This window comes from Xiphophorus hellerii, chromosome 23 (assembly GCF_003331165.1).
Source record: "Xiphophorus hellerii strain 12219 chromosome 23, Xiphophorus_hellerii-4.1, whole genome shotgun sequence".
Taxonomy (NCBI): domain Eukaryota; kingdom Metazoa; phylum Chordata; class Actinopteri; order Cyprinodontiformes; family Poeciliidae; genus Xiphophorus; species Xiphophorus hellerii.
Genome location: NC_045694.1, coordinates 2,559,694 through 2,571,900, shown reverse-complemented (window position 1 = coordinate 2,571,900; position 12,207 = coordinate 2,559,694). Strand labels below are relative to the sequence as shown.

Sequence of the window (12,207 nt, the reverse complement as noted above, 5' to 3'; positions counted from 1 at the left end):
ATCTGCTTGGTATACCCCAAATGGTGCCTTGATTTGCAATAATCTATTTCTGACTCTCTGGTCCCAAGGTTTTATGTATCATTGGGGAGAAATTATGTTTAAGTTATGTTGGAATGTAGCAACATCTGGTACATGTACTTCCATTTATTACAGCTGTAAAGATTACCAGACTGCACAGCACTGCACACACATTTACAGAAGCACAGTTAAATAAATAAAACAATGCCAACAATGGCTGCAAGGCAATTAGTGATAACAATTTACTTGACAATTGGTTTTTAGATGCTAGACCCTGAAATTACCTATATGACTAATACGCTGAAGTTTATGTTGTTTTGGTCTACTGCATAGTTTTGAAAGCAGAGTCAACAACTTTATCAAGGATTTCTTTTAACAAAACAAATTCTGATGCAAGTCATAGACTCTTGGGGGAATTTATCCAGTGGACTGAAATAAAAGGTATTGGGTGTTATACGCTTTATCCATATGTAATTTTACTGAAGAGAAATTACATTTGCTCTATTATCGTAGCCTTTGTCAAAGTTGAATACAAAGTAATTCACCCCTTTGGTGAAATACTTTATATTTCATACAATTCAATCTATCTGACAAACTCAGTTAATTTGAGTTTGTGAACTCGGTTTGAGTGCACATGCCCACTTTTAAAGTGGGTAGTGGGTGTGTGAATTTTACATTGTAATTTCACAAAGAATGTAAAAATGTTTAAATAAAATGAAAAAAAGAAGAAAACATTAGACACAATTTGAACATTTTGAGTGATCAATTGATTTTTGTCTTCATCTGTCATCTTTGCATTTATTTTTGTTCCTCTGCAATTTGTTTTCCCTCCGTACTGCAGACCACACACATCGATGCATGCTCCAGGTCCTTTTGTCCCGGTTTAAACCCAAAGATAAACTTAAGAGACAATGGCCACGTTTCAACCTGTTCTGCTCTGTTTACCTGCTTTAAGTAAATAAAGTTATGCATTAATCCCTATTGGTTGAATCGAGCATAAGTAGATAGGGTTACTGGAAGTGCATTTTAATACTTATGTAACTTTTATTCTGCTTCTTATGATTTCTTTTATTGTCGCCTCAGCAGACATTAAATCCCACATCAAGATTTATAACAGGAACATGAACTAAGAAGGAATTTGTGGATATTATAAAAAAGATACAGAGGTCATGGTGTACTTCACACTGATAAAAGTGCAGGGAATTGAAACTTTCAGCAAAAAAAGATAAAAGCCTGCACTGTTACTTCTTGCTACAGTGAGGATTTAGTAACAGACTATCTTTCGATGGACTTGCCTGTTTGTTGGGTCAAAAGTTTGAGCACTTGAGAATTAATCCAGAAATGTACTTCTCACTGCTTTCAAGCTCTACAGAAAGTTGATGTATTAATCAAAATAAGTTATTCATGATTGCAGATTTTTGTGGCAGAATTATGATCTAAAAAGACAACACCTGCAACACAGCTATAACAGGTGCAACTCAAATCTCCCAGTAATATCAGAACATTAATCAAACTCATCCAGAGTCACACAAGGAACTCTGCTGGGACAAAGACTCCTTTACCTCAGCATGTGGAATGATTTTGGTGATAACGCACCAAAATCATCATCTGAACTATTTCTGAAAATAGTTCAGAAAAGTCTGAACTATTTTCTGATTCCTTCAGTGAATCAAGTGGCACTCAAAGACGGTGTACAGAGCAATAAACGTCCAAGCAAATTATTAAATATGCAAAAAGAATCAAAGATGCAAATGTAGGATGTGAACATGTATTCTGTCATCAGATGAACTCATCTTTTCTTCTTCCATCCACCTGAGCACCAAGATGGTTTGAACTTGGATGTAGTTGATTTTTCCTCCACATAAATGATCCTAAACAGGCATCAAAGCTGGTTTTGGAATAGATAAAACAGACAAATATTCAGCTTCTCTATTCACTCAACCCCACTGAAAATGTATTAAGTATGGTTAAAAGTTGTATAACTATAAACCTAAGTGGATTAGAGAACATTACCACTAAATTCCACCTTATGATTTTAAAATTCACTAAATCAGATATTTTATTATCTTTTATATCAAAACAGAATGGTTCAAAGCAATTATTAAAAGCAAAAATTAATAAAACATCCATGTTTTTAAACCTTTAACATTTTGCATGATTGGACCTGATGCTTTACAAAATCTGCTTCCTTTCTTCATGCTTAGAGCCACGTAAAAATTATTCATCAAAATGATTCACCAAAATCTTCAACAAAAAAACCCAAAATAACAGCTACACGAACAATCTATGGACAATTTCAAATGATTTATCTCCATTAGTAAAATGGCATTAAAATAGTGAATAGCTCCGTCATTCGAGACAAAGTTTTTCTTTCACAGTCAAACCGTTAAAGGTGCAGGAAACCATTTGGGAGAAAAGGAAAGCTTTGGGCTTCGAATGCTCAGTTTGTCTCGCCTTTGAACCCGTGTCCGACAGAGGAGGAGCTCGCTGAACAGCAGCTCTCTGTGTTTCCTCTGTGGTCAACCAGCAGCTACTGGAACCTCATGCCATGCAGAGGCCAGCTCTGTAGTTTATATTTAAACAAGCAATGATTCCACCCTACCACTTCCATGGAATGAGAAGAGGGGAAAAAATAAAACCCAGTCTGTAATCCGCAGGAAGAGATTTTAAGAAGAAAAAGAAACAGTCGAGGCAAAAAGGTTGTTAAAACACAGAGGAGAAGGGGCCTGTTGAATGGAGCGTGACGGCCGCTGAGTGGTGGGCGTTGTGGGTTAAGGGAGCAAACAAAACATACATCATTGTCTTGGGGTGCTGAGGTCTCAATCCAGAACTGAGCAGCACTGATCCGCTGGCCCAAAAGATCACTCAACTGGCTTGTTTTTTAAAGGATAGAAAGGAGTTGTACGCAGCAGAGACAGAACAAACTCATGTTTGTTTAAAAAGTGGCGCATGCTGCGCAGAGCTCATAAGATCTATACTCGAGTAAAAAAACAAACACAGAAGCTTTTGAAAAGCTGAAGTGAATCTTGGTTAAAAATCAATGCAGGAGTCTTCTTTGCCATGATTAAACTAAGGTCTGTTTTTACACTGACCTTAATTGCAGTTAATTATGTGTAGTGAATGAAAGTAAAATACTTCTTCGTGCACAGAAAACCTTGATGCTTACTCAAAGTTTTCTTGTGCAAGGAAGTGGTTTGCAGCTGCATGTGAAAGAAGAATATATTGTTTTGAAGAGCTCTCCCAGGATGCTATTTCAGAATTGTCATCTCAACATGGTCAGTTGAACCTGTCATTTTAGCTACCAGGAATACGATTATGTGCTTTCGCGTGAGAAGAACACCGAGTGTGCAACACCACTTGGAAACGGGCCTGTTCTGTGGGGACAGGGGGCAAACTGTTCCACTTTCATTCTGGCCCGATAAAAGAAAACATTCCACTTTTTACAACCAACACACACAAACTAAACAACAAAAATATCCCTGCTATCACCCTTTGAGGCTTTTTAGTACCTATTTATTACACTGGCAGATTACGAAACATGAAATTATTATTTTTTAAAGAGCCTCGAGAAAACATTTATTGTGAAATGGGCCAATCTAATTGAATTAGTAATATAATATACCTGATTGATTACTCCAAGACTTTAATATCTAAAGAGTCATCGTTTGACAAAATTAAGCAAGCATGTTCTTCCATTGAGTTTTGTCTGTATTTCATTTGACCTTTGACACCCTCAGCTGACTGCTGGGCCAGTGGGTCTGTGTACATCTGTCACCTCTGCTTGTAAAGTCAAATCAGCTTGCTGTTTTTGAATCTGCTCCAAGCCAAAGTTAAAGGTTATTTCACTCACCTTACTTCAGTCTGTACTGTTTATCTTGTGTTGCTTTTTGTCTTGATTTTAATTTTCTGTTGTTCCCATAGATGCAACACTGACTGATTTTAAAGGTCATAGCTGAAAATGAGGCATTTCAAATTTATCAAATGCGTCTTCTGATTTTCTAATGAAACTGACGTTTTTTAAAGGACCGCTCTCTGAAGCTAATCCTGGAGCATGCTGTGGTTGCATCATTGCCATTCACAAGCTGCAGATGGCCTTAGCCCTTCCTTACTTGTTACTACTTGTCATGTCATATCACAAGTTCTTTTCCCAGAAGAAAGAAAAATGCAAATACAATTTTAGCATAAATACAGTTTATAGTGCAAAATTCTGATGCAGTGTTTTTTAAATAAGTCTTATGTATTTCAACTTAATCCAGCAATATTTCAGCAATATTTTGTTAATCTCTAAAAGCTCCTGTAGCTACCAGCATTACAGAGGTCTTAAAGAAACCTCTGACTGAACACACTGGGTTTTTTTATTTCATGCCTAGACTGACTCAAGTATTAGTTTGTAATTTTCATATTGAATAGAGATAAATCCACAAATATCTGCACTTTTTTATTTTAAACTTGTACATCTCCAAGCAGCATTTCTTCATTACTAATTTAGCTGTATGAATTATTTAGGCGGCATATTGGTTCCCAGAAATGTCTTTTCAATCCCCTTAAAAGATTTTTTTTTTTCCTTTCCTTTCCAAAAGCTTTTAGGCACAGCTGCAAGGAGTGTCTTAAATACTTGTGACAATGTTTCCTTTTAGATGTCAGTCAGATAAGAGAAAAGAAGCCAGCGATTTGACATTTTGCTTGAACAGGACTGAAATCAGTCTCTTCTGTTGTGGGAGGACCAAAGCCACGTTATCAATCTTTTGTGTGAGAGCGTTGCAGCCAGGAGAACTGAGAGCTGGAAACAAATAACACTGTCATCCATTCAGAGGCACAACAACAAGCTGCTATGCAAAGTGGGCAGAGGAGGTGAAAGAGATGTAATGACATTTGACAGCTTAATAAAAGTCTGCCGTTATTTCATATTGCTGTCCTGTCTTCGGAGGATACAGTATTTTGAATATAGACATAACTATAAGCATCTACTAGAAATATTCTGAATGTCTTTTTTGTCAGGGAGAATGTAACTTGTGAAATAAATAATATTTAATATCCAATAATCAGATAAAAATAAAGTGTTAAGAATATAAAATTCCTCAATTATCAAAGGGAAAGTTCTTGTATGTTTTGGAAACGCATGACATATAAAGGCTTATAAAATGACCAATTCTGTGAGAGAGATAATGATGAGACTGCCTCTGTCAAATATTCAAATGTTTCAGACTTCAAAATGAACCTGGCTGAGAAATATTCCAGTCAGAAAGTTTCTTTATAAACAGCTGGAAAACTTGTTTAAAGTTCCACAATGTCGGGGGTCCTGTGATGGCGCAGGGGCATCGCACAACCCACATACTGAGGCCTTAGTCCTCGTGCCGGTGGTCGCAGGTTCAACATTTGCTGCATGTCTTCTCCCTCTTTCCTGTCAAACTACTTTCAAAAATAAAGGCCAATAGAGCCAACAAAACCTTAAAAAAGAAAAAAACGTCCACAATGTCTATTTCTGAATAATCCATACCAGTTCTGACTGGTTGCTAATTTTAGTCACAGAAACTTGGTAGATTTTTTTTCAACCACAGAATAAGTGCTAATAAAAGAAGAAAAAAAATTTATCTGACGCTCTGATAAATAATAACTGTGGTTTTATGAAAAAAGTAGCCATTGAATGATTTACATTTTAATGCTTTACAATCATTTTCTAAAATTATATTTTAAAGTGGACATTACACGTGATAATCTAGTTAAAAGTTAACCAAAACAAATGATCTGATGAAGTTGTATAAAAGTATAAAGTATCACAGCAGAACTTTTGTTTATTAAAATGTGTGACTCACAAAGATTGTTTAACTTTTTGGGTTTAGGTTATATTGAGTTTCTGTCTTTAAACATTAAACATCTCTATGTTTAGAGTTTAAAGGAAACATTAAACACATCTTTGTTTAATATTTAAAGGAAACATTAAACATACTTTTATGTTTAAAAATATATGTTAAACATTAAACATACTTCTATGTTTAAATGTCATTTAAATCAGCACCTTGCTGTGGATTTTTCACAGCAAACATATTTTTCTATTTTGAAGACTATTTTATTCTCCCATTTTCTCTTAGATATCCAAAACATCAGGTTTCTACATGTCAGAGAAAACTCTTCAGATCTCGACCTCATGTATTAATTCAAAGGGAAACGGACGAATCAGAGATTTATGTTTAAATTCTCTCTGCTTTTCATTTGAAGTTCTTCACATTTGTATCTAATGTGAAGCAACAACAGTTATGATTTGTAGACAAATTTTACATTCCTTCAGACCTCTAACATGTTTGATTAGAGTATACAGAATCCTTCACAACACATTCTTTTCCATTCTTGCTTCTGCATCTATAACCTTTCTGAGTGCAAGAAGCAGAAAGTTTATTGCTCAGGGACTGATGGTGATGTCACTGACACAAAATTATATAAATTATTTTTACTTTTTATGCAGTTTTGCTAGCACAAACTGAGTAAATTGCAGCATAAGTTCACCTCACAGTGTTACTTGCTTTTCACTGACTTCATGAAAAGAAAATTAATTCTCAATCATAAAACATTTTCAGATTTGTAAAAACCAAGAAACAGCTATTTGTGTTGATGTCATAGAACAGCGATGAGCAGAACCCAAAGGCAGGTGGGTGAAAATCAACAGTTTCACTTAAAAAAGTAATTTAAAAGCTTTAAAAAACTAAGGACTAGTAATACATAATACACACGAGTTAGGAACAAGGAACCAATAACGGAATATTCTGATCAGGGTAAAATAAAAGCAATCGTAAAGGAACTGACAATGACAAGCAATTGACAAATACTAAAATATCAACATTTTTAATGCTTTCCACATTTTTATTAATTTTTACATGAAAGGATAATCAGATTTGGTAGACAACTTATAGAAGGTGAGGTGAGATTGTTTTACCTGTTAAAGATTGTCACTGAATCATCATGGATATGGAGTAGACTGATTTATTTTATTATTCTTTGTGCAGACTGCATCAGAGCCAGAGGCCACCACGCAGCCCCCTCCATCCCTGCAGGGTGTTGAGGAGCTGTTGGAGGCGGTGGCGGTGCTCAGCACGGTGGAGGACGTCATGAAGTATCTGGAACCGGAGCGATGGCAGCTGGATATGGAGGAGCTGTACAAACCCACGTGGCACGTGTTGGGGAAGTCGTTCGTCCTCAACAGGAAGGCCAGAGGTAGAGCACTTCATCTTCTAGATTTCAATTTCTGCTCTAGAAACATGTTTAAAAGCTTGCTAAAATAATACTAAATAAATACGTGAAAAGAACAAAAACTAAAACAAGAACTGAATGTAAGCTCTGTAAACTTTACCATAAGTTTCCACTCTGCTTTAAAACTATAAAGATAAATATTTGGCACTGAGGTAATTCTGAACTTCTTCTGTGTCATTGAGAAGGAGCTGATCTCAATCTGCTGAGGGAGGAAGTTCGGCTGTACAGCTGCACGCCACGCAACTACTCAGTGTCTTTGCGAGAGGAGCTGAAAAGGACAGATGTCATTTTCTGGCCCAGCTGCCTCCTTGTAAAGCGCTGTGGTGGAAACTGTGCCTGCTGCTCTCATCGCTGCGTTGACTGCCAGTGCGTGCCAGCAAGGGTCACAAAGAAATACCATGAGGTAATCATCACTTCAGAGATTAAACTTTAAAACTTATCCACCTTTTTTTAATCTTGTGAACCAAAAAGGAATGTATGGGATGGTTCACACACCGTACCAGAATAACAACATTGATAAAGTCAAAGCTGCATACAAGAAAACTCTTATTGATAATTTTTTATGTGCCAACTTATTCAACCAATTTTTTTCATTTTCAATTCATGTTTTTAATTGCATTCAACTAAAGCACCTCTGATCAATAATCAAATCTAAATTTCGTAATCTTTTTTTTTTTTTGTACAGTTAGAAAAACCAAAGTGAAGGAAAGGAATTTTTTTATCCACCATTGTTTTTCTCTGAAATGATATGTATTTTATTCACTCCATATGGTTTAGAAATGATTTATGTACATATTTTTAAGTGGATAAAAAAAGAAAGGTTTTCTGCACCAATCAGCTCTTGCGCCGTCTTCTCAACAGGTTCTTCTGTTGAGACATCGAGGCGGAGGGAGAAGCCTGCAGAAGTCCATGACGGATGTGGCCTTGGAGCATCATGAAGAGTGTTCCTGTGTCTGTAAAGATGACCAGGACTGACCTCAGATCTGCATAGAAGCTGCCAACAGCAGCACCAGGACATCAGACATGAACTCTGCAGCCATTCTGAATCTCATCCACTTCCATTGGGGAGCTAACAAGATTCTTCTTTCATACGCTTGTCCTTTCACTAATTGGATGAAGCAGAACAGACTGGAATCTAATAAATCTTTGGTATGGATGTGACCATTGGGGAATACAAATAGTGTGCTCTGATTGTATTTTAGCGGAAAGGAAAATCACTGGAGCAAAGGTGGACTATTACCAAACAGCTCCAGAGACGGAGATAACTCAGAGACGTTGTCTACTCATCCGGAAAAAGTTTTCGTTCAGTGTGGACTGTTACATTTACGGAAGTGTCTTCTTTAAGGGCTTCTAGTCTCTGTAAGTGAGCTTCCTCCAGCTGCTTAACTCCCACAGTTTCATGGTTCATGTTTTTCACCATCAAGCCAAAGAGAAGCGGTTGTGTCTGGCTACTTTCCTTTACTATCGTTGAGCTTTGCTACAGATTTGTCAGTGGCAAAATGCAGTGTCATACAATCACATTATGTGTAAATATTTTTTCAGTTTTGTTTTTTATACCAAAGATTTTCCAGGAGGGATTGTTGCGAATTTTGAACCAGCTGGACATTGTCTAGAAACATTTCTGTGATCCATATCAGCGATATCAACTCTGCTTGCTTGAGGAATATATTGCATTTTGTTGTTTTTGCAGAATGATTGTTCATAATAAATATTTATTTCTAATGAAAGGGAATTTAGATACAATGTGCCTTATTTGCTACATTTTTGCTGTACAGTAGAATTAGTTTTCATTTTCTATTTTTAGTCATTTTTACTTTGAAATTTCATTGAGGTTGTTTTTTATTTGAACACCAAAATTATTTAACTGTTTGTGTATTTTCTAATACTGAGCTTAAAGAATAAATTTTTCAATTTCTGCTTGAATTTGAACTTCTTGTGGCTCCTCTAAATTAAACTTTAATAGACAGACAGGAGTCTGACTTGTGCTGGATGTCGAAGGTGTACGGAGTGAAAAGGAACGGTGAGAGTACAGAGCCCTGTGGCGCTCCTGCTGCTGATCACCTGCTTACACACACAGTCCCTCGGTTTCCCAAACTGAAGTCAGTCTGTCAGGCACTCACTGATCCAAGCAATTGTTGAGACCTCTGCTTGTGTTTTCTTGAGTTTAATAGCAAAAAATGTTTAATAATATATTATATAGTAAATATGGGATCAAAATTTCCAACACAAAGGTCAATGAGTTTCAGAAGAAAATAAAGGATTTCCAAAGTTTAACACCAGTAATTTTTTTCCAGGACTTTATGAATGAAAGGGTTTGAGTTTAGGTCTATGCATTGTAATGAGAGAATATAACATTCTCACAATTAGGAACTCAGAGGACAAAGGGTCCAGAAATTTCTCTTTCCCATGTGTGTATGCAGTACGACCCTTTTTTAAGGATAAGATAAAGCATTTTTTTAGAGACAAAGTGTATTCTATTGTGTGATTAATGACTGAAGGAGTTTAAAACTTCTGTGTTTTCTGAAACCCCTGAACAAGCTGTACGTTTTCACATTCTTCTAAAAACTAAAAGCTTCACGCTGAGTGTTACTGCAGAGTTTTGTCATCATTATTCTCAGTAGACCTTGTAACTTGGCTAACAATTATGGCTTTGTGCAGATGATTCGAATTAAAAACAGTCAAAGAATGAATTATTTGAATACTTAGAAACATGGAAAATTAGATGAAATTTTTGCACATTTATAATCATGATTATAAATGTTCTGTATGTGTTAATTCAACCAGTCTGTTGCTAAAGTGCTTTATAACACCCAGAGAAGCGTTGCTCCCTTTTCTTTTGGCCATCAGGTCACCCAGGAGGAGGTACTCATTTGTCCATCTCACACATTGCTGTCCTGGCCAATTATTCTCATATAATGTCCACCCTGGCAGGCATCTGAGGCGAGGCCAGATGCTACTGCATAAGCCCGCCGGCTCCCACTGTGGCTTTTCGGACATTAAACAGGCTGCCTTCCTTGGCTGCAGCAGTGTTACTTTGCAAAGGAAACCTCACTGCATTGGCGCAGGATGCGACACGTCGTGGTCAGTTGGTTTGGCTCTGGACAGTGTTTGTGGATTTATAAGTGTGTGAGGAAGTTTGTAGCTGTATTCCAACAGTTGACACTTCCAGGCTTCCTCTGTCTTTGCTTCTCAGTTGAGGACCGATCAGCTGCAGGCTAGAATACACACACATGCTGCATATTTCTGAACATTTTTCATTTTAGACTTGCTGCAAGGATAAAAAATACTATGCTTTGGAGCGTGCAGTCATTAAAGTGGGTACATTGAATTAATTAATGGTATTATAAACGCCACATAACAAGAAGTTTCGCAAAAGCCCTTGGACTTCCAGCCTCCTCCACAGATGAGTCATGTTTTCATATCTATACTGATTCTCAGAAATACTTCTGAAATGAAACAATTAACTTATGCAAAGTTGAAGGTCTGAATCTGCAGCAACTCCATTATAAAGCAGTAAGAACATAAACCTGTTCTTTGGTGCAACATTCTGTAAATCATATGTGTAAATTCATGTGCTTCATGTGGATGGAACATTTTGTCGTTTGCTCTTTAGTTTTCACTCAGTGTGAACATTTCTGGTATGGATTAAAAAGCTTTCAATCTCTGTCTGCTGTATAGCCCACAGGAATCGATTCATCATGTCCTTTATATTTCTAAATATGACTCAGTGGATACTGTATAAAACTCTACTGTTGCCTCAGGCTGCAAAAGATTTTGCACAAACAAAACTATCATGTAGGATGATTGTTTTCTCCTTAGGTACAACACCAGAGTATACCAGCATTAAAGAATAAGTCGTTTTCAGATGTTTTCTTTCATGCACTACAAAGTTCCTTTAAAAAACAAAAATGAACCTAAAAGGGTTTTTTTACACTGGAGAAAAGTTTTACTGCAAAATATGAGTATAATACGTATTTTGTGGTTGAGGTCTAACAATACTTTAAAAGCTCAAAAAACCTGAGCAAGAGCCATTGTTCCTGAATACCAAATTCAGTCACCTGTAATACAAACTTATTGACATGGATTACTAGTTTCATTTCTCCAACTTTTTCTTTCAGCTGTTAATCACAATTCACTTTACTACAGTCTCTGCAGTTCTCCTGTGTTTGCAGAACTGTCCTTATACTGGCAACAAGTTCAGAGTCAATCTCCTCTGGAGGTCATTTAAAAGTGCTACATCTTTGAAGAACAACTGAAACTTATTATACATTTCTCTCTGGAAATTGTCTATTCTCTGCATATTACATGCATATTAATATAGACACACCATAGGGAGGAGTGACGTGTTCTGACTTCATAGATGACATGCATGTGTGTCCTTCTTTCTTCCTGGAAGAGCAGAGGAGGTAAAATGTTACAATAATCTTTAAGACATCTGTAGATAATCATTCACCTTTGAGCTTCCTTTGGCCCCAAGAGATTTGGATCCTCACTCTTCAGTGATTACAGACAGATATCTCTCCACAGTCTTTGTGACACATTGGTGCTGGGAATGTCAGGAAACTTCTCTTCTTCATTTTCTCCTCTTCATTTTAAATAGAATTGTTGAAATTGTTGTGGTGGATTTTTTTATGGAGATGAGCCTCCAGAGCAATGATTCATATCATCAATAAACTGTCAAATCTGTCACGAAGAAAATGCAATTTTATTTTTGCCAGTGACAAAATCTTTTTACTCTTTTCATCACTACTTTAAAATATTATTGTTTTTGCATCTGTGTGTGGTATTGAGCTCTGAGGGCAACTTTTAGATCAAATCTACAGGACTAAATTATTTTTTTAATCCAGTTAATTTTAGAGTCCAGTTAATTGTATCAGATTTTAATCAAAAATCATGTATCAACAAAATAAGCAACATTCTCAATCTTTTTGCTGCTAAATATTTGAA

General features: G+C 36.4%; 1 protein-coding gene across 1 annotated transcript in view; it reads left to right on the top strand.

The window, feature by feature from the left end:
- The window catches only part of pdgfc (platelet derived growth factor c), a 51,224-nt gene extending 42,041 nt beyond the window's left edge, over window positions 1-9,183 (top strand). Inside the window, exons 5-7 of the mRNA XM_032555340.1 lie at window positions 7,017-7,224; window positions 7,446-7,663; window positions 8,122-9,183. Of these exons, the coding sequence (XP_032411231.1) occupies window positions 7,017-7,224; window positions 7,446-7,663; window positions 8,122-8,235 (540 nt within the window). The 3' untranslated portion in view covers window positions 8,236-9,183. The remainder of the gene's footprint in view (window positions 1-7,016; window positions 7,225-7,445; window positions 7,664-8,121) is intronic.
- The last annotated feature ends 3,024 nt before the right edge of the window (window positions 9,184-12,207 follow it).